Here is a 23,032-nt window from a genome sequence, read left to right on the forward strand (position 1 = left end):
GTTTCCTCATTTTTGACAAATGTTTCATTTCGAAAATACCTAAAGGATTTGATCCGATTTGTGCATGATGATGGATGCATCATAATATTTTGGGTCGTGCTTGTACACGCCGTACTTGAAGTCAAGTTGTCATTAACCGATTTTTTTTTAATTTCATGATAAATTTATGTGAGACCTTATACACTTTGGGACGAATATACTTTCTTGCTGATAAAACGTGAAATAAAAAATAGTATAGGCCTACCATTCCTTTTTGTACAATTTTTTATAACCATGAGTTTTAAGTCAACTTTCAATCAATCAACCCAGAACACCCTCCCGGGTCCGTGGATAACGATGTAGTCTAAGCTATTTTCTATTTTCATCCCCCCCGTGCCAATGTATATGTCATGTAGTTAGTGATATTTTTAATTAACCCCAAAACAACCTCTTTTTTTCGTAGGCCTACATCATGCATTTTTGTAGTTGATTTTCAAAATAAATAAATAAATAAATAAATAAATAGATAACGACTGGTAATGTAGACTAACCTATTTTCAGCCACTGCCACACTCCCCAGAGCCATGAAACGACATGTGGTTATGTTATTTTTAATAAACCCAAGTGAACCTGCATGAAAAGAGAAACTTGGCCCCCCGCTTGGCACTTTTGTCGTCTTAAGCCACTTGTGGGAATTGATATGGGAATATTCTAAGGATAATCATGGGATTAAGCCCTTATATCAGTTATCTCCCTGCGCGTGTATCGACTTTAATTTGTTTCCCATTGTCATACTTGGATGCACACTGACCACAGAATGTTTTCTTTTTATTTGAATTAGTTGTTTGGAGGTTTTGTTTTGAAGGACCATTGACTATGACAGAATATCCAATTCAACAATTTTGAAGTCGGCTTTTCAAAAATCGCCCAATAGGCCTATTTAATGGATTTCGCGGGTGAGATTTTCAAAGTAGCCAAAATGTCACGAAATCGCGGGAGCACTTTGTTTGTCGCGGGACGGAAGTCAAAAGTCGCCCAATTGGGCGACTAAAACTGGCAATATAGTTATATGTATATAGATTCCACTGATTGAAAGAGTTCAACTTCCTGTAACCATTCGGCTGACGGCTATTGTTCCTATTGTATAACATGACATTGCACTAAATCTAATCACCTCATCAAGTGGACAATACAAAAATATTGCCATGATCCTTCCCTAGGGCCTATATGCAGACATATTTGATCACTATAAGAATATAACATACTATCCACATAACAGATACATGGTTCCCATAAAAATGTACCGGTACTAATTTTGTTAGATGAACAACTAAGTAAATAATAATAAATAAATAAACAAACAAAATAAATAATAAATACATAAATTATAATAATTATAAAAAAATTAACAGCCTATAGATACATAAACAATACACAATAAATACATAAATTTAACAGGAAGAAAGAGAAGAAATACACTTTAGCTTAAATAGTCCAGGCTAATATCAACAACAACAAAAACAAAGTATAATAATATAAATAATAATAATAAAAATATTAATGATAACGATAGGCCTACCCCGGTAAAATAACAAAATAATAATACTTTTAATAATAATACTAGGCGTAATACTGAATCATCCGTGTAGGGGGCCTACACGGCCTACACGCCGCTTAATAGGTAAATTGATTGCACTATTGCCATTCACCATCGATCGATTTTTATACGCGTGATCAGCTGGTGATACTGATAGCTCATACAGAACACAGTTACACAGTGCATACATTGGATAAATAAGACTAATTTTAAATAAAGATATTATTTCCTTCTAAAGATCCTAAACAATTATTATATTCATATGCAATCTTTTTACTGTCACGCTCAAAGAACGCTACAATAGCGTTTTAACATGAGGGGATGAAATGTCCAGGGGATGAAATGTCCAGGGGATGAAATGTCCAGGGGATGAAAATGCGAGGGGATGAAATGTCCCGTTACCATTTATTCGATGTGAGAATCTGTGCATCACTGTCAGATAGTTGGTGTGGTTGAATCATTCCTCGTAGCCAGGTAAGTCTTTGCAAATTAGTTATATAAGATGCGACATGTCATTTCAAGACTTCCCACAGGCCTCTCAGGCTCAGTGTTACTACACACGCTACACCCATATCCACGTCGCATACAGTAGTACATGTCAATTGTCATAGATAGATACATGTACATGTATGTCATGTATCAGGTATGTGAGTTTCGGCTTTTAATATACTGCAGCTCCATATACGTTTGATGTATGTATCAGCTAGAAATTTCAACAGCTTTGTCGCTTTCAAAGTGTATTAAACACTGCTTGAACAGCTGTACACGTGACGATCCAACCGCGATCAAATTAATTAGGTTCTATCACCATGATCACATAAATTTCAAACTACAACACGAACGAACAACCCTTGTCGTGGATACAATAATTAAAGCCATATTATAACGTCTCTGTAAAAATAGATTAGGCCCTTAACAGTCAATTTTGAGTTTCCCGTCACATAAATTTCTGAAAACAAGTGAGGTAACTTTTTTATTATTCATTATTCATTATTTTTCTGCCTTTCATTATATGACCAACATGCATGTAAAATGTGTTGTTATTTGCTGCTCACGAGTCACTTGAAGATGGATGTTTAGCCCAAATGAGATTCAAAAGTATATTAAAAAGAGTATGCAATGTTGACAGCAAAATGCATGTTTTGATTTTGATTTTTCCTTAAAAAATAAAGGGATATTCATAATTTTTTTTGCAAATATAACCAGTTTTTATCAATATTTTTTGGAAAATCACAATAATGAATTCAAGTGAGGGTCAGAAAATGAAGTGAGGGCGGGTGACGGGAAACTCAAAATCGACTTTCCTTGGCCTTAAGTAGATCCTGCACGCCATGTACGTACTGTGCATACGTGTTTAATAGACAAATATTTCCATCGTTTTATTCAAAATCTCGGATTTTGACAAAACTACAGCACCTAAAGTCTTGATTTTTGCAGAGTATCTTTATTGACTAAAGTACATTACAATCGTGTAGAAACCAGAATTTAAAAAAATTGAGGGCGCTCTCCTCAGCAAATGTCATGGCTTTCAGTCTTAATTATAGTACGGTACTAAACTAATCACGAGTGCGATGGCATGGCCATGGTTGGATTCACTGCGATGCGCACTCATAGGCGAAACACGCTGCGGTGTACATGAAGCTTCACATCACATTGGAGGCTAGTTCCATCTAGATCACTTGCCCACTTCTCAGTCATTCTGTCGGACGGGTCGGCCTGACATTACTTGTGAATAGATCACTTCTTCCATTGCTCGAGAAGTTTAGTCAAGAATTTGCTCACCGATAGCTTCACATTCTAGGCTAGAGACCATTGCATTCAAAATTTAGTAGGATTCGCTGAAGCATGACACCATATAAGGCTAATGAAAGTCGATTCCCAGTTTCCCGTTACCCTACTCCGCTCAAAACAATCTGCTGGCCAAATATTTCATTATTTTGAATAAAATGTTGATTTCTAACAAACTTTAACATGACAAATAATTGATAATAGTTGTACAATCACCTTCATGTGGTTGTAAACTACATCTGTAAACTACAAACTGTGATTTATCACATGTATACATGGGTAGTTATTGGTTTACACCTGTAACAGATGCAATAATGAAATGGTATAAAATAATGAATAATGAAATGGTCACCTACACAGTCATGAAAAGTAATGTAACGGGAAACTGGGAATTGACTTTCATTAGCCTAAATTAAAGCAATGGAAGTTCAGAAGTAAACACAGCCGATAACCACAGGCGATTGCATCAAAAATGTTGCTAAAATTGTACACAATAAATAACCTCCGGTGCAAAAAAATTGTACCGCTATCTGACCAACAAAATATGGCAAAGCACTCTAGCATCGAATGAGTACCGGTAACTATCGTGTGCAAATTTGAAGCTGGAGTTCTCGAATAACCCATTGGTTGCTTTTGCCAAGATTTGGCTGTTCCATCTTGGCCAGGGCTGGAAAAATGCACAATTTCCCAGGAACATAGTGCTCACTTAACATAGTTAAGATTTTCCCCCATTTCCCACTATTCCTTGTGTATTTCTTTATTTAGAACTCAAACATTTCCTCCAAATCACAAAATTTTCCTGGAACCAGGTTCCCAAGTTCCCTATTTTTTCCAGGCATGATCTCGGCCCTGTCTTACAAAAGGGGACATACACTTGAATTGCTGTTGCAATCAGTGGGTGAAATCACAAAACATGCCATTGCATTGTTCGAAAGTGCATGGGTGGTGCCATAGATCTAAACAGCTTGACCGAGAGAATGTTTGTCAAAGGGGACACCCTCGTGAAATCCCTATTGGTTTGTGCAGGACCTCTTTAGTTCAAGACAATTTCCCCTGTGGTGCAACGGTATGTGTCCCCTTCGTGTCTGAGGGGGTGAGCCAAATGGAATTCAGCCAAATCTCAGCAAAAGCGATTTATCACAAGTGACGTCATGCCAACCGCCAACCGTACATTTCATGATTTAAGTTATGAACTTATGATATTAATTTAACGCTGATCGACCAAAAATAAATAAAAATAGCAAAGGACTCTAGCATGGAATTCGTATCTACATGTGCAAATTTGACGCTAGAGTTAATCTCAAAGTAACTCGGTTCAGGTCACAAAGGATGCAAAAATGCATACCGTATGCTACATGTACTTTATCTCATTATTGAGCCAAAACTGGCAGCATGCAAAACCACATACATATACTGTAGTATGTGCTGTTAAATTTTGTTTACGGTTTACATACCCGTTACTTTTCCAAAATTATGTGGTTTTGCATACATGCATGTATGCAAAAGTACATACTTTTGCAAAATAATTTTCCCTACATGTATGTAGTCAGTCTCCTGTAGCCATTTATGCAATTTGTACATACATGTACCGGGTATACATGCAAAAATACATACTTTCATAGCAGTGCCAAAACAGAAAATAAAATGAAATGAAATTTATTTTACGCAAAATGGAAATATAATACCCGACTCAAGAGTCGAGAACATTCTCGTCAACAGCAATTTTGGGGTGGCCTGGGCTCACATAGATGTGAGATTAATTTGACAATGTAATTTATGTGTCAAATGCGCATATTTATAGCAATAATTGGCGGTTTAAATGTAAATGACTGATTTCCAATATTTGAATTCTGTAAGTATATGGCGAATATGATTATTTTGGGTTGATTTTGTGCAATTTATGGACTATAAATTTGATGTTAACTACTGTCACATTTTCTTGAATAAAGCGACATACATATGAAAATTAATCAAGAAAAAAACAATTTTTTTTTTACCTGATCCACTGAAAAGGCATGCTGTGCGGCTGACTACATTGTTAGCACAATAGCTTGGTGTGTACCTTCTATACAATGTTACATAAATAATTCAATAGATGTTCCATCTGTCTCACTTCCCTGGTTCCTGGGACACATATCGCGCACCATCATACATTGAAACATTCATAATTTACAAACTATAGACCATATTAATGCAAAATTATACATTTTTTGAAGAAAGAAGTCTACTCTTTCCAAAAAAGGGGCAAGTCTTAAGCAGTCCAAGCAGTATTCCTGTATTTTCCACAAGTTTATAATTTTGACTGAAAATTTTGTAATATGTCATTCCGTGTACATCATAACAATTCATCAACTAGTGGCAACCTTTTCAAAGTATATATTTAGGTGGGCCATTGCCTCTACTTTGCACTGATAAGGTTGGGTTTTTTTTATATGTGCTGTGGTTTAGATGTTACATGTTTTTGAGGCGGTGCTTCTTGTTGACATCATTTTCATGCATACAAGGATTTGCACTAGGGTGATTCACAAAAAATGAAATTGGTATTTTTCAACGGGACACCCCCTCATTTTGTTCATTTTGGTAATAAAATTATACCTGCAAAATATGAAAAAAAATTCAAAAAGTTTAGGGGTGCTACCGGTCAATGAACTTTTGTACACAAAGTCAATGGGATTTTTTGTCAAAAATTTCAAACGCTTATTTCAGGGCCTAAAAAGTCTACCAGGCTTCCAAAACTGAAGTAAATGTTCAATGATATACCTAACTTTGTGAAAACATGGGTTTTTACCAAATTAAAGTTCATAGTTGACTGTAATAATAGGTATGTCACAGTGGCTGCACAATAATTCTGCTACACTGTGCATGCAAGCATAACAGTGAATTGAAAAGGGCGCGCTTCAAATTTGGCCAATTTTAGAAAACATCCATGTCATTAAATGAATATCTTCATATGCTTCATTTATCCAAATTGTTTAAATTTTTAATATATGGTGTGTGAAGCCTTTCCGAGGCTAACATCGGGTCCTTAAAATTAAAAATTGTTTTGTTTAAGGGTTACTGACTGTTTTTATGGATTTTTGAAGATCGCTCATAAATCAGTAAATATAGGCCTATTGAAGTAAAGGAACTACCACCATTTAGCTGAAATACTAATCTTTCTTAGCATGTAAATTAATTCCGTCGACAACGAATGAAACACTTCCCTAAAACTAGTTGAAGCAAAACATTAATCAATGATATTTTTAGGGAGTAATTTTCCAAACCACAATAGCACTAAGCCATTGTGTGTGTCCAAGGCCATACTATTTTTGTATACGCGGTACAGTAAAATGCTATTGCTTTTACTGATTGTCCTCCCATGTTAATCCAGATGACAAAATGTTAATTTAAAGTCTCATTGCAACGGAATTTTAATTTTTACTTTTCGGACTTGGCTTTGAGTAATGGTAACACATACCATGTTTACAGTAAAAATTAATATTATATTCCAGACACCGTCAAAATGTCAAACTTTTTATTTTTTTGTATTGTTTTTAAATAATTAACTGCAGTTCATTTATTCAACCTCATAACAGGATCATACTTAAAAATTTTATGATGAATGAACAGACGTTCATTAAATATTGAAAAAAAACTAAAATTACTCATGCCTAATATGCATAATAAAATCATAAATACATAATTAGCTGTAATTACCTAATTTGCATAATTAATTACTTTTGTGTATTTTTTGTTATCAATTGAAAGAACTTTGCATACATATGTGTGCAAAAAAACCCGCACCTTTATATCATGTACGGTTTTCTATTGGCATCAATTTTGCATATTAATTAGCTGAACTTAGTCATTTTTGAGATTTAATTTGTCTGCAGATTGGCCGGAATTGCTAAAATAGTATAGTTGGTTAATTTATTATAATTATTCAATGATAGATTTTTTAATTTTGTTTTCTGTAACGAAGTCAGGAAAGATAGGCATTTAACATGTGATATTTATATTAACGCTGCTTTTTCAATCAAGCGTCCAAATATACCTTCAACATCTCGAAATGTGCCAATTTTGTCATTACAGCCATTTGTGGCAGGATTTCATTCCATCTACGAGCATCTTTAAATTGACACTACGTCACAATGCATTGACCGATTTCAATTCTGTTTTTGATTTTTGATGCTTTAATAAAGCTCAATAATGTAGGAACATTAAATAACGTGTTTCTGCTGCGATTATTTTTGAGGTGATATGCCTAGTAATAATAAAAAATGTTTCAAAAGTGACAGAGGGAGTGTAGCTCAAGAAAAGAATACCCTGGGATATCCCCTGGAATCCCACCAGGCACCCCAAATTTATACCTTATTGAACTGAACTGTTGATAAAAAAAAAGATTAAAATTCTTCACATATTAGTTTACCCCAATGGTGATACCAGCTTTTGAAATCTTATGTAATAGTAACTATCAAAATCCAGGGGGGGGGTAGGGGGCAGAGTGCCTCCCCTGACAAAAAAATGAAAGAGAATATCAGGAGGGCAAAGGAAAAGCAAAAGGGCAAGGAGCCCCTTTTCTAGCAAAATTCAGGGCCAAAATAGTGTAAAATACAAAATTTTCCGCGCTATAATGCGCATTGTAACAATAAAGCCCTTTTTAGCGGATAATGGGCGAAAATAGTGTAAAATACCATTTTTTTTTTGTTTCTCGCGCAAATAATCCAAATAAGGCCCTTTTCTGGTGGCTCGAAGACGTACAGTCTCTCTGTATTGTATGATGCAACTGCAATTTTTGTCGTCTGCGCCCCAAAAATTTTATTTTTCCCCCCTGACCAAGAAAGCTGGCCACGCCCTGCTAAAAACTGTGGATGGTAACATAAATATATTGTTATGAGAAGTTCTTCTTCAACCTATATTTTTTCTTTTCCAGATTTTGCATGTTGAAAGTAGTCGGAGCTGAATATGTGAAACGAGATTGAATACAACAAGAGTGCTGTAACAGTTGCAAAAATACTTTCCTGTTCTCTCTGCTGAACCCTACAAGAGCTGCAATCAGACAATGTTGTACATTTTACAGGTGCTTGAGTTAGGTAAGGTGTATCATGTATCTCTATGAGCAGGGCTGCAAGCGGCCATATATTTCCTATATTTTTAAGATGTTTCTATTTCCTTAGAAAGGTCTTTTAACGTAAATGCCTCCCTGGACCCCCGACGCCCCCGTCAGGCTTATTTGTATACATTTCTATAATAACAGGTTGCATTTTTGCCCTGCAATTTCAGTTAATTCTCTAACTTCTTGGGGCCTTAGCCATGAACCTTTACTACATGTAGCCCTTTTCACAGTTCATATTGAGTTTTTGCATATAAAATACAGATAATCAGTGTGATGTTGTATATGCTGCTATCTTGTGGGTGCATGCTGCGATGGTCGTTCGATCTCCATACATGAACAGCTAAACGCACCATCGATGCGTGGCAAGCTGCAACCTGCGCGTAGTGTCTAACGCATGAACACACAGATCATTTGTATCCACAAGATGGCGAAATTGGCTGACAGCACCTATTAATCCCAAGATCGTTAAAACTATTTCTTGCAACAAGACAAATAATTTGAGACTAGTTTCATCAAAATCAGAGCAAGTTCCATTTTTAGCCCCCATCGGGGAAAAATTGGACCTATGACGTCCCAATTTTACTCTTTTGCCCATAACTCCATAACCATACATCATAGATTGGTCAAAGTATACCTTGTTTGAAGTAGTATTACCAGAGAGTCACGATGGTGTGAGTTTTGAACTTTACCCTTTACCCTGTTCTTCCCCGCAAGTAAATAACTGCCCAATATACCCTTTACTAAATGTTTGTTTAGTTATTTTTAACTTTTTAGGGCAAACTGACCCTACCATATGGGCCATCCTGCCCCGCTCCCTAAATTTGTTTGTCTGCTTTACTCTGTTAGTATTGTAAGGCTTGCAGTCCTGAGATTGGGTTTGTATGTAGCCAAGACACATGGCTCTCATATGGGTCAGTCAGGTCCTTCTAACCTTAAAATTGACATATAGATACTAGTCGGAAAAAGGGCAAAGACTCCTCGGTCTCCCCTATTGCACTATTTGAAGTTGCTTTGTCTATATAAATCTTATTCCACTTAGCAATTCTGGAAACAATATTATCCAGATACGCAACAGAAATATTCTTATGCATGTCATTTTAAGTGTCCATGTGCCATTTTCAAATTAATGTAATACAAAAGCAACCTGGTCCCAAATGCTTTTGAACTATGTTTATTCAAACAAAAGAAAGGAATTCCACTATTGCTGGAGTGTGGCTAACAGTACGAGTAGATCAGGACATTAAATTAAGTTCCATTAATTATAGAATTTACTGTTCCAAAATGCTAATAACGCATTCATGAGTATCCACAGTCAATTGTACAAATGTATGTATTTCTTATTATCTTCTCTTTCTCTGACTCTTTTTAATTATCCATAGAATCGTTTGATGCCCTCATTGATGCTACAAGGGAACAAGTGACAACCGCGACACAATCATTCATGTTTAGCAGCGGAAACTTTCTCAATTGTCAACATCCACAGATGTGTATAAAAATGAATGATACAAGCTGCATAAATATGATGAACAAATATATACACTTTATCTATTTAAAAATGCAAGGCTTTTAAGACCAGCACATTTACATGGATTTGTTTACGAAGGAAATGTCAGTGACTGGTCATTTCATATTACCAGTGTTAGCAGAACTCATTGTAAAGCTGACAGCATGGCTAAAAATTCAAGTCAAATCCCCCCGCAAATCCCTACCTTATTAGAATGAGAAGCATGTTATTAAAACATATGGAAACTATATTTGGCAAATAATGTAAACTATAATTAGTTGTGAATGATTAGATTTTGTGAATGATTAGCCAAGTCAAGTCCAGTCAAGTCAAGTAATACTTTGTTGTACTATTCAGCAAATTACTTCAGCTGTGTCCTTCTGCTCTTTCTGATTATCACGTAAAAGAACTACAATCTTAGAAAAAATTGTTTGAACACTTTTAAGGCCTTATTGGAAATGGTCCCCTTCTACCCCCGTACAATATATTAGCATGCCCAATATGCGCATCTTCACCATATCTTCTCCCAACATTGTTTGGTGGGGAAAGGGAGGAGTATGCTTAAGATGAACATTGAGACAACACTACTATAATCCTTAGTTTCCAGTGGATATAGTGTGCACACTATACTAAGAAGAACATGGGAATTACAGTGGATGTTCGAACACATTTTTTCCGGGATTGTAGGTCACACATTGCTACGCAGTTTGACTAGCGAATGAGGTGCCAATGTGATTCTAGAGTTCAGTCTTTTGATCAAGTATTCTACATGTGTATGCCAATTGAGTTTGTCAACAATCATAGTGCCAAGATATTTATATGAGGACACATGCTCCACTTTACTTAGCCCTACTATAGGGCCTTTTAAACACACTATATCCGAGAACTGCTAAAACCCACTATAATCGCTCCACCCGATTTCTGGGGAATAGCAGTCACAGAGTTTAGCAGTTCTCTGGATATAGCCAGGTTTTATGATATAGCATGGTTTGGGATCACCACAGTCAAAAGGCTTTATACTAGGGCTAACTTTACTACCCTTCACCACTATAGGGCTTGGAGTTGTACTTGACATCCTGAAATCAATTATCATTTCCTTAGTTTTGGAAACGTCTCAAGCTATGCAATGTTATTTTGTGTATCAAAATAACCAAATTGTTGAGACCACATGTCACATTATCCAATTCATTCCAAGGCATAGGTTTTTAAACATTTAGACACATCTACTTCTACTTGAGAACATTATTACAGTAGCCCTGAGTAATTCAATTTGAAAATTTTTCTTTGTTTACAATTTAAAGCTACTGCATGAAAGTTGGGAATTCCCTTTACCATGTAATCACAGTAAACAAAGTCAGGACTATTTATGTACTCACAATTCCCTAGTGTAAAGTAGATATAACATCATTTTGGAAATTCCCCAGGAAGTGAAAGGTTAATGTTTAAAATTAGGCTTGGGAATTTCCAGATTACATCGTATTTTGTGAAAGAGTGAATATGTAAACTGGACATTTATTTATGTTTATGTATCAGAACATTATAAATCATGTTTTACTTTTATTTATTCAAATACTGTTAACTTTTCAAACATTTTTTTTTTTTTTTTCTGAAGTGAATTTGGGTGAAAGGTGTGTTTGGCTTTGACGACTCGGTAACAATATTTGACTCACGTTGCTGTTGAATCGCACCTGCTGTCCCAAATCTACAGAGTGTATAAACATTATTCATACATACAGATAATACAACTTCTAAGTTCCCCTGATAAATGTTTGAATAAATTAATGTAGTTTTAGCCGATTTAAAAACAGAAAAAGCATAATATAATAAAAACATGTTGTGCATCTTCAGTGTTTTAAGGAAATCCATTCAAGCTATTTTAAGTTACTATGAGTAGTTGAACAAAGTTTGACCATGTTTTAAGAAAGCTGGTCTCTGAGAGCAGGTCTCTTATTTAATCCCTTGAAAAAGAAAAAAATTCTCTTTTAAAAACATCGGATTTTAAACTTTGTTTATATGTTTAGTGTTACTGTTACTCCCCCATGGATGTTGTCATATTTCCCCTGTTTTTTAATTTCATCCATTGCTAGTGGGTAAGTGTGACACTGATTGTATCCTTTGATTCCCCGCTGGTCAGTTGGAACAGATTTTCCCAGTTTTTATATCATGTTTTAAAAGTTACAGTAAAGCTCTTGTTAAGGGCTCTGGACTGGTATGAACGTTTGCACAGTATTTTTTGTGTGGCATGAGAGCACAGCAAACAAATCGAATTGCATTCTGAATACGAAGAATGTCCTTCTGATATCATGCCATTGCAACTTTTCATTTCAAATTTTGTTCAGTTGCTCTGAAACATGGGAAGCATCATTGCATATTTAACACTGAAGATGCCCAACATGCCATACAATTACATAATCGGTTGAAAAACATTTATGAGTGGAAACTTTTAAAAGTTGTGTTACCTGTATATACAAGGGCGCTTCGTAAACACACAACAAACGGACGTCACTTCATTACCAAATACAAGGTGAAACAAAGTATTACCTGCAATTTTTTGTCACATTATGTCAACAGTGATTTGGGAAATAAAGGTTATCAAAACATAATGTTATTTGTGAATTGTTTACTTGTGTGATTCAATGAGTAACACTACAGCAGAGCATACCAGTTCCTGGTTATGGTTATTTGAACACTGTTCTACTTGTCAAGTGGAAAAAATGCACATAATTTGTGAGAAGTCCAACTACATTATTAGCTCACAGACTTATTTGGTGTTTGTTTAGGCTAAGAAACGGCATTTTTTGCCGTAAACATTTTTTTGCCGTAAAATCATGAAATTCTGACAAATACTCGCATTGTTTAGGCAAAAAACAATGAATATTGTACTTCAATTGTGTAAATCAACCACAATTTTATGTTGTGTACTTTTGAGCAGTCGAAAATTTAAAACAAAATATCTTTAAAAAAAACACCTCATTTCGCATTCATTTTTGAAACTGTCGTGGACTTTGAGACATAATAAGCCTTATTTATAGCCTACATGACATATATAACATGCTAAATTTATGTGTACAATATTCAAAATATCAATCCAGAATGTTATTATGAGGCCATTACATATTTTGCAAATGATTTTTAATTGCTGCTTTGTAGAAAGACACTTTCAATTAAAAGTATCTCTTAAGATTTTTCAGGACAAGCATATTAAAGCGTATGCCTACCCTTTCAAGCAATGAACAATCCTGCGTCAATGCGAAACCACATTCGTGCAAATAGTGTCATTTTGCATGATTATGTAAAATACATACTTTTCCAAAAGTATGTGCTTTTGCTGATGCAACTTAGTAACTATATTAATAAACGTAGGCCTATATAAGACCTAATATATAGTAACTTATATTTCTTCCCTTTTTTTTGCAAAACCACATGCTTTTTGCAAAATATGTCATTTTGCATGATTATACAAAATTACATACTTTTCCAAAGGTGTGGTTTTGCTTATACTTTCGGTGGTGGTTTATGCACCCCCCCTGTTTTTGCCAAAACCACATACTTTTTGCAAAGTATGTCATTTTGCATGGTTATGCAAAATTACATACTTTTCCAAAGGTGTGGTTTTGCTTAAGCAACTTAGTATATACTAGTATGGTTATACAAACTTACATATACTTTTCCAAAAGTATGTGCTTTTGCTTATTCAACTTAGTATATACTATATATTAATAAACGTATATAAGACCTAATGTCTTATAGTACATTATTTCTGGTGGTGGTTTATGCACCCCCCTCCCCGTTTTTGCCAAAACCACATACTTTTGCAAGATATGTCATTTTGCATTTTGCCTATGTCATATGAATGACCTATAATGTCTTATAGTACATTACCATTATATGTCATATGAATGACCTAATGTCTTATAGTACATTATATTCCTGGTGGTGGTTTATTCACCCCCACCCCCTTTTGCTAAATCACATACTTTTGCCAATTATGTAATTTTGCATGGTTATGCAAAATTACATACTTTTCCAAAAGTGTGTGCTTTTGCTTATGCAACTTAGTATAGGTCTATACTATATTAATAAACATATAAGACCTAATGTCTTATAGTACAATATAATTCTGATGGTGGTGATTTATGCACCCCATCCGTTTTTGCCAAAACCATGCAAATACTTTTGCAAAATATATTATTTTGCATGGTTATACAACGTGTGTGCTTTTGTTGATTCAACATAGGCCTACTCAAGCCTATATTAATAAACGTATATGTAAGACCTGATGTCTTATAGTATATTATATTTCTGGTGGTGGTTTATGCACCCCTCCCCCGTTTTTTTCCCCAAATCACATACTTTTGCAAAATCATTTTGCATGGTTATACAAAATTAAATACTGCAAAAATGTGTGCTTTTGCTTTAATATGCAACTCATTTAGTCTATACTATAATAATAAAGGTATATAAGACATAATGTCTTATACATTACATTTCTGGTGGTGGTTTATGCACCCCCCCTTTATTGCCAAAACCATATACTTTGGCAAAGTATGTCATTTCGCATGGTTATACAAAATTACATACTTTTCCAAAAGTGTGTGCTTTTGCTTATGCAACTTAGTATATACTATAAAGACCCAATGTCTTACAGTACATTATACTTTGGTGTGGTTTATGCACCACCCCCTGTTTTTGTTTTGCCAAACTGAACCACATACATAAATAGGCCTATATCATTTTGCATGGTTATGCAAAATTACATTTTCCAAAAGTGTGTTGCTTATGCAACTTATTATACGTTTGTTAATATAGAATATACTAAGACATTATTAAAATTAAAAATTATATTTGCGGTAGTGGTTATGCACCATACCACTTTTACCCCTAATTTACTAATTATGCCAACTTTCATACCGTACGTTTGCAAAATATGTCATTTTGCATGATTGGGCCTATGCAAAGTAACATGTTTTTCCAAAAGTATGTGCTTTGCATATGCAACTTGGTAGGCCTCCCGGGTAGGCCTATATAGGCATATATAATAATAAACGTATATAAAATGTCTTAGGCCGATTGTACATCATTACGGTGATTTATGCCCCCCCACGTCTTGCCCGTAGTTTTGTACCCGTATTTCTTTCACACAATGTACTAAATATAATTAGTAAAATTGGAAGTAAATGAGCTAAGGATGATAGCCAAATCTCAGTTTGGATGAGGTATAAGCGAGAGTTTATAAGCGAGACTGTTAAAATACCAAATACCTCCAGCTACCGTCAAAAAGCTCCGTGGAATGATATGAATGGTACGGCACATTATTAAGTGGTGTGCTCCCGCTTTGGTAGTATGCGCCCTGATTCCCTATAGCCAGCCCGTATGCCTCATCACGTGTTTCTAGACAAAACATCTATTTTTGTATAGCCCCCTACTTACCGTAAAGTATGATGTTTTGCTTATGCAAAACTCCATGTTTTGCGTAAGTATGTGTTTTGCATATGCAAAAGTACATACTTTCATAAAGTATGTAGTTTTGCATATGCAAAACATCATATTTTGCATAAGTATGTGCTTTTGCACGCAGCACCGGTTGTTCAGATCATGCTACGAACCTTGAAACGCTTTGGTTTCTCCACTCAAGAGCTTGGTGTCGTATATAGTGGATATGTCAGGCCAATTCTTGAGTACGCTGATGTGGTGTGGCATTCTGGTATCTCAGCTAAACAGAGCAATGAAATAGAAGCCATTCAAAAACGTGCATGCAGAACAATCCTGGGTCGGCACTATTTATCCTATAGTGATGCGCTTAAAGTTGGCAAGCTTGACACCCTTTCTGATAGGAGGGAGGAGCACTGTCTTAGGTTCGCCGAAGGGCTTGCCAAAACTGATCGAACAAGTTCTCTCATCCCTCCTACCAGAAAGGAGTGTCATGGCCGTTCTTTGCGTAACAGTAATAATTTTTCTCTGTTTAGGACCAGGACTAATCGTTTCAGAAATAGTCCTCTTCCCTTTTTTGTTGATTTCTTAATAAATAAGTTTATTTTTTTCCTTTGCCACCCAGAGTTGTTCTGCATGCTATACTTTTCTATGCTAATCTTTTCATGTCATTTTATAATGTTAAAAAGTGCAATATTAAGATAAATGTTTTTACTGTGACTTTTATATATGCAATTTTCTTAAATAATGTAATTCAAATTGTATATTTTTGTGTGTTTCTTATCATGTGCAATTCTGATTGTAATTTGGCCCACGGGCCACGAATTTGCAATAAAATAATATCAATCAATCAAAAATGTTTGAAAAGCATCGCAGCATCGCATCGCGCTGCGAAGTGGAGTCAGGATCGGGCTTAATTCGAACCACCAGCATCCATGGTTCGATGTAGACTAGAGAGTCTTTCCTATTTAGAGGAAATATTGCAATTACACACCTTATTGCCTTTTAACAATAATTATTGACACTAGCACATAATGTGACCATCCATCTCAAACCGCTCGTAAAGTCGGCAAATTGTATTTCGAGTTACAGTGCAAAATATGCATAGAGGTTGTATTCATATGTCCCTAATATTTGTCCGAGTAAAAAGCTTAAGTCTTTGTTTGCTTTGGCTAAATCCTGTTCAAGTGGTGGGTTAACCAACAATTAACAATGAGAGGACATTCCTGAACCTCGTTCAGTTGGGGATGATTTGAAGTGACCGCCAATTATGACCATTTGATATTTAATACCAGCAATGTGGAAAAAAAGAAATAATGTAGTGCCAAAATAATGTACCCTTTTACGGAAGGAGCAAAGTTTAACCAGAGAAGATGTAATAAAAGTCGTGTTCACACAGTCGGACTTAAATCACTTATTACCGGTCTTAAATTACGTCGGTAATAGTATCGGATTTTCTTCCTCCATTCTTACGTCAGAAAATGTATTTCTTTTCTATTACTACCTCAAGAAATAAAACAATGAAATAGACAAGGACACGAAAAATCTTATTGGTGAACAATTGGTAACGGCGTCGAGCGCGCAAACCGTGCCGTAGTTCATTTATTCATCATAATATATCTTCTTTTTGTTCTCATATATTTCTTCTCATATTTTCGTAATATTCAGTCATTCATTTCATATTTGCATACATATAACATACTCATGATCGCGATTTAGATTTCCAACGTAGGTTGACATTGAATATGGGCAAAATACTTATTAAAGTCTCAGATCGCTCAAATCCCGAGGGACTTTGAAGCCAGCACGGCAAGGTGGTGGATGAATCGAGTTTAAGATAGGCATTTCTGGCCTTTTCGGTCTTCCATCGTCCATGTTTTGAGATCAGAAAGGATGGCACGTGAGCATTACAAGCAGCTGATGCTCCTCCGGACCTAAGGCTATGAAGGCCGTATAAAGAAATGTCCGGAACTAGGGGTCTGAGTGCATCTAAAACGATCTCACGAGTGCACGTATAACTCAATGAACTGGAAGAAGGAATGAGACCCGAACGTGTACTGACTAGCCTACGTAGGACAGGCAAAGGTGAATCTGGGGGATCGCCTAACGCTTTGAAGTACCGCTCCGCGACGACCACTGGGCATGTCGGCTTTGAAGTCCTGGCGATTACCACGTCTGCTCCATCCCTATATTGATCCGACTTTGATTTTGCTAGGTGTATAGTCATACGATCAGTTGAAACAGTACAGTCGCTTCTTGTGATCAGACTCAAGTCGTCGAAACGCAGAAAGACGGCATAACTCACGAAGCATGTGAATAAGACACGGAGGTCGGCCAAGTTTGCGTTGGAATGACCGTGCGAGCTAAATAACTTGACCAACGTGTCTGAAGTGATGGGCTCCTTACGAACGGTTGGAGTTGATCTTAAGCGCTTAAAACCTTGCAAAGCAGTTTTCACCATAGAGTTAGACGTTGGTGAAGGAATACCGGCTAGACCGTGCGCCCAACTGACGGCTGCTGCCGCGGATACCGCGATAGATTTTGGACCTGTGGCAGCGAGGTGTGAAATATAAAGGGAAAAATGAAAAGGGCTAACGGGAAATGTTGAAACTTCAGGATTTGATGAAGCCCAGGCCTCCCATTTTTTCTACGTGGCTAGGTATTTCTTTGTGGTAGATGTAGCCTTTGCTGACATGAGAAGGGCTGGAAGATTGACGCTGGCGAGATGTTTCAAAGTAGGGTCTTGAAGCGAAGGTGTTAAACATTTCCAAGCATCTGCAAAGCAAAAATAAAGAACGGACACCAATAGGTTCATAACAATGACGCTAATAGCGTCTTGTAGGCATTCAAAGAGATTCATTTAAGAGGTCAAAGATGCTCTTACGATGGCTGACCAATTATATATGACAAGTGACAATGGATTTTATGAATATTAAACTGAATGGGAGGTAGGCCTAATACAGCTCTATGGCTTAAACAAAAAGTACAGATTCGGTGTTGAGCGACGGGCCAACGACGCGGCGTTGGCGCTCGGTGGCCACGAAAAACCCCCGGGGGAGGAAACGTGAGTGCATCCAGGACGCTCAACGGAGGTGCACTCCCCCTGGACCGAATATGTATGAACAATTCAAAGGGAAAAAACAAAAAAGGAATATGAAAAACGAAAAAACTAATTTTTTTTTTTGGGTGGGTTTGGGCGGGAAATTAGGTGTTGCACGGATGCTTGCTTGACTGAGAGTGAGCTATCGAAAGCGAACCCCAATTGTGGTAGAATGGGTGATTATGTAATCGCCTATTGTGTACCGGTAAACGGTACAACGACCTTTCGTACGCAAACGAAATTTCACATAAGTGGCAGTGTGAATTAGCGTCGGATATAACTATATCCGACGTAATGTGCTTTAAATCCGACAATTTGTTCACACAGTCGGACTTAAATTACGTCGGTAATAGTATCGGATATAAGTGGCAGTGTGAATGAGCGTCGGATATAAAAAAACCCGGGGGGTCACTCCCATTGTGGCCTGTACACCATCCGCGATAATCAACTTTTGAAAAGCACCCTAAACAAGGATTTAACCCTTGGCTAAAACGACACCCTAAACAGGGATTTCATTCCTAACATCATATTTCATACCCTAAATTTCATTTCCGCGTATTTAGAAATTGCAATTTTGCTACCCTTTTTCCAATTTTTCATGTTTTTGACACCCTAAACGCGATACGCGCGTATCGTGCCTACCCACGAAAAACGACCCTTTTACGCGTTTTCATTATCGCGGATGGTGTACAGGCCACAATGGGAGTGACCCCGGGAAAAAAATTACTATATCCGACCAGAGAAGATGTAAAGAAAGGAGATAGATCCAGCTATCCTCAAACAAAATATGTGTGTTGCCGCTCATTCAAAAGCAATCACGCTATTAAGGTTTAACAATAAAATACAACAAAAGGGTTCGAACCCATGACGGGTGTGATACACAAGTTGCTGCTTACTAGGTTTAGGGAAAGGTCAGTGTCTGTATACCATCAATACTATGCATACCATGCATGCAGATCCTAACATCCAGTTTATTTCAAATAAAATATGACCGAAGTTCCATGGCAAATAATAATTTTGCACGCTTGGTTACGCTTTCAACCTCTACGATTTATGATACAGACTATTTTCAATTATCAAAATATCTTTATTAGGTTTGCAGGAAATGACAGGAAAATACATTAAAACAATAAAATATAGATGATCAAAAATCATCCCGTTTCTAACAAAATCCTAAAACACTCTCCTAAATAATTAATATATGTTCCAAAATGGGTGGATTTTTTGGAATCTTTGCAAAACTATATTTCTTTCTTATAGTATCCACGTGTGGTATCCCCGCAGAGCAACATCAGGTACTTAACACACACGTGTCATACCGTCAAGGAATTATCTATCAAAACATTGGATATGGTTTCAATTCTGGAGTGAAAATTAATTAACCGTAGTCTGCAACACACATCACATCAAAGGCTACTTTCAAGTAGATGTGTAACTACTTGAGAATAAAGGACTATGAATAGGTGCGACAGGATAATTCCGTTCTTCCTCCTTCTTTTTCAACTTTCCTGATCCGACGTAATGTGCTTTAAATCCGAAAATTTAAGGCTGAATATGACCAGGGTTAAGAGCTGTTAAGACCGATCGAAACGTTACGTCCGGTAATAGTAATTACGTGTGGACATGCAGCACTACTGGGCTGTCGGATATAACTGTATATCACTCGCGCAAAATTTTAAGCAGAGTCATAGTCGTAGATCCCGGGGATGGTGTGGGGGGGGGGGATAAATCCCCCTAATATTTTGCCAGGGGGATGGTCCATACAATCACCCTCCCCCAATGTTGACGCCTGCAAATGGGTTTCTGACCAAATTAACCTCATATTTGCCCATTTTTTGCCCCAAAATTTATTCTACTTTTACACCATTATTTCATCAGTTTAGCTTCAAAATAGCAAAAATTTTTCGCGCGCTTCGCGCACAATTGAACCAAAAGCTTATTCTGTCGCCAAAAGGTGCTGGATTGACTATACTTGAATTTTTTTTTCCAACTGCGTGATGTCATCATGGCTGCAGCTGCAAATATTAATATAAATAAACGCAATAGAGGGGTCAATTGGAATGACAAGGGAACATTGGCTATCCTCAAAATTTGGAGAGACACGGAAAGTATTTCTGGGATAAAAAAAAAAAAAGCTTTGGGAGGAGATAGCCACGCTATTACATGACAAGGGGGGATTCCCCGTACGGTCGGGGGAGCACTATGCTAAGATAAAGGCACTGAAAACTCTCCATCGCACCCTAGCCCTCCATGATCGGGTAAAAAGTTCCGGCGCAAGAGCAATTGACCATCCTTATTGGGATGACCTACACGAGTTTCTAGGGGGGGTAGCAAATGTAAACCCTCCAGAGGGCTCGGGGGGGGGGCAGTATGGCCCTGGAAGTAGATGGAGATGACATTTATTAAGCCATAAGCATGATAACAGAAAGGCATCATGATGCAGTCATGTCTACAGTAGAATTCATCTCGACCTTTGCAGGACTCAACCCCATTAAAAGCTATTAAACCAAGATAACACTCATTGAAACAGCTCAACTGATTAAATCGGATCTTCTCTGGTTGTGCACAAGTGTCTGTTTTCATGTGCGATATCGCAATAAAGCTGGTATTCATAGCTTCAGTTGGGTAACCGATTATAAAGGAAACGAAAGGAAACAATGGTATGTGTACCTTTGTTCACGAAATGAGACAATGGCGTGCTTTTTGTAAACCAGCATTCTTGAAAATGAGCAACATAATGATTGTTGACTTAACACGGGTTTGAAATAATTTCTTCATATTTTTTGGTGTTATCTGTCGTTTACATATCCTTCCTAAAACACCAAAGTACGAGTATTTCCAAACATCTAAATTAGCTAAAATTTAGGACATGTTACAAAACTATATTGTCTAGAATTTTAGAAGAGTACTTTTAATATTGGCCGGTTATTTTTCACACAGCGACGTTAACTAGGCAATGTACTATTACCTATAACATTAACTAAAACACCAAAGTACGAATATTTCCAAACATCTAAATTAGCTAAAATTTAGGACATGTTAAAAACTATATTTTCTAGAACTTTAGAAGAGTACTTTTAATATTGGCCGGTTATTTTTCACACAGCGACGTTAACTAGTCATATCCCCATACTTTTAACGTAGGGCTATTTGTAGGGGTCACGCGTCAATGGGAAAGAGCACTGTGTATTGTGTATAGGAAAACGGACTAGTAACTGCAGTATGTGTAAATGGATTTTCTAAGATGATTAGGGGGTCCCAAATATACGGAAAGAAAAATAGGGGGCGTCATAAAATATTTTTGATGACCAAAATGTTGGGAGTCGCAATACAACACGACTACAGATAGTGTGTTTATTTTATTCCAAAAGACTGATGCCTGTTGGGGGAGGTGCAAACGGTGGGGGGGGGTCATAAAATCTTTGCTGACGAAATAGGGGAGGTCGCAATTTTATTGAAGCCGACTTTTTGTAAATTTGGGACCCCCAAGAAAAAAATAGCATGATGATGGGAGTCATTGTTATTTTTTATTTTTTTTTATTTTTTCAAAGATGTCCACAATGTAGTGCATACATGTATAAAATGCGATATAGAGCTAAGTCTACTGTAAAATGGGACTACTTTGTCAAACTAAAATAATAATAATAATGATGATGATGATGATGATGATGATGATGATGATGATGATGATGATGATGATGATGATGATGATGATGATGATGATGATGATGATGATGATGATGATGATGATGATGATGATGATGATGATGATGATGATGATGATCCGTACAGGGTAGGTGCATGTAAATGGTAAACCACTGAGGTCCATGAACAGAACAGAGCAGAGTAATCAAGAATGGTAGAATGAGAAGTAGCATTGCCAATGCGAACATACTGTGGCCTATTTGCAAGATATGATTTGCACCAGTTCAGGGCGAGATTTTGAATGCCGAGATAATAGTGAAGACGGGAGAGAAGAATACTATTCTCAAATGCAGCACTCACAATGAAGATAATTTTTGCAAAGAATATTATAAAAACGTTCGTATTTTCCCTCCAATTAAAATTTTTTTTAAAGCCCATCAAATCATCAAAACATTAAGATAAGGAGAAATTGACATACAAAAGAGCGAGCCGAATTTGCTACCTATATTTGCATTATCTCCCATTGATCAGGCAGTGTTAAAGGCACCTTTGATCGTGCCTGCAGGTTTTAGCTCTTGTTTTATTTGATGCATTAGATCAGGGATAGGAAACAATTTCAACTTTGTGGGTTAAAATTTCCTATGAAAAAATGGATGGGCCTCACCACCACACATTCAGTTAAAGACGAAAGTAACTAAAGTAGGACTTATAAGCTCCGGGAAATAGTACTGAGTGAAGCACCTCTAATATTGTTTGTTGGGTGCCCGAGAGGTGTTTGTTTTGTTGTTGTTGTTGTTGTTTTTGTAGCGCTATGTTTGTTCAAACATGTACAGACCATCTTCAACAGCTATCTACTCTTTTTCAAGATTAAATTTTAAGTAAAGTTTGCTATAC

At 36.6% G+C, this 23,032-nt stretch overlaps 1 protein-coding gene and 1 long non-coding RNA gene across 2 annotated transcripts; one reads left to right on the forward strand and one right to left on the reverse strand.

The window, feature by feature from the left end:
• Nucleotides 1-1,978: 1,978 nt before the first annotated feature.
• Nucleotides 1,979-10,386, forward strand: LOC140162478 (uncharacterized). Its single transcript, XR_011860301.1, has 3 exons — nucleotides 1,979-2,050; nucleotides 8,277-8,436; nucleotides 9,839-10,386. It is a non-coding gene; the product is annotated as an uncharacterized lncRNA (long non-coding RNA).
• Nucleotides 10,387-17,095: 6,709 nt separating this feature from the next.
• Nucleotides 17,096-18,253, reverse strand: LOC140161637 (integrase/recombinase xerD homolog). The gene is given in 1 exon segment (XM_072184937.1): nucleotides 17,096-18,253. A coding segment is annotated over 1 exon segment (1,158 nt).
• Nucleotides 18,254-23,032: the final 4,779 nt, after the last annotated feature.

The sequence above is a fragment of the Amphiura filiformis genome, chromosome 10 (assembly GCF_039555335.1).
Source record: "Amphiura filiformis chromosome 10, Afil_fr2py, whole genome shotgun sequence".
NCBI lineage: Eukaryota > Metazoa > Echinodermata > Ophiuroidea > Amphilepidida > Amphiuridae > Amphiura > Amphiura filiformis.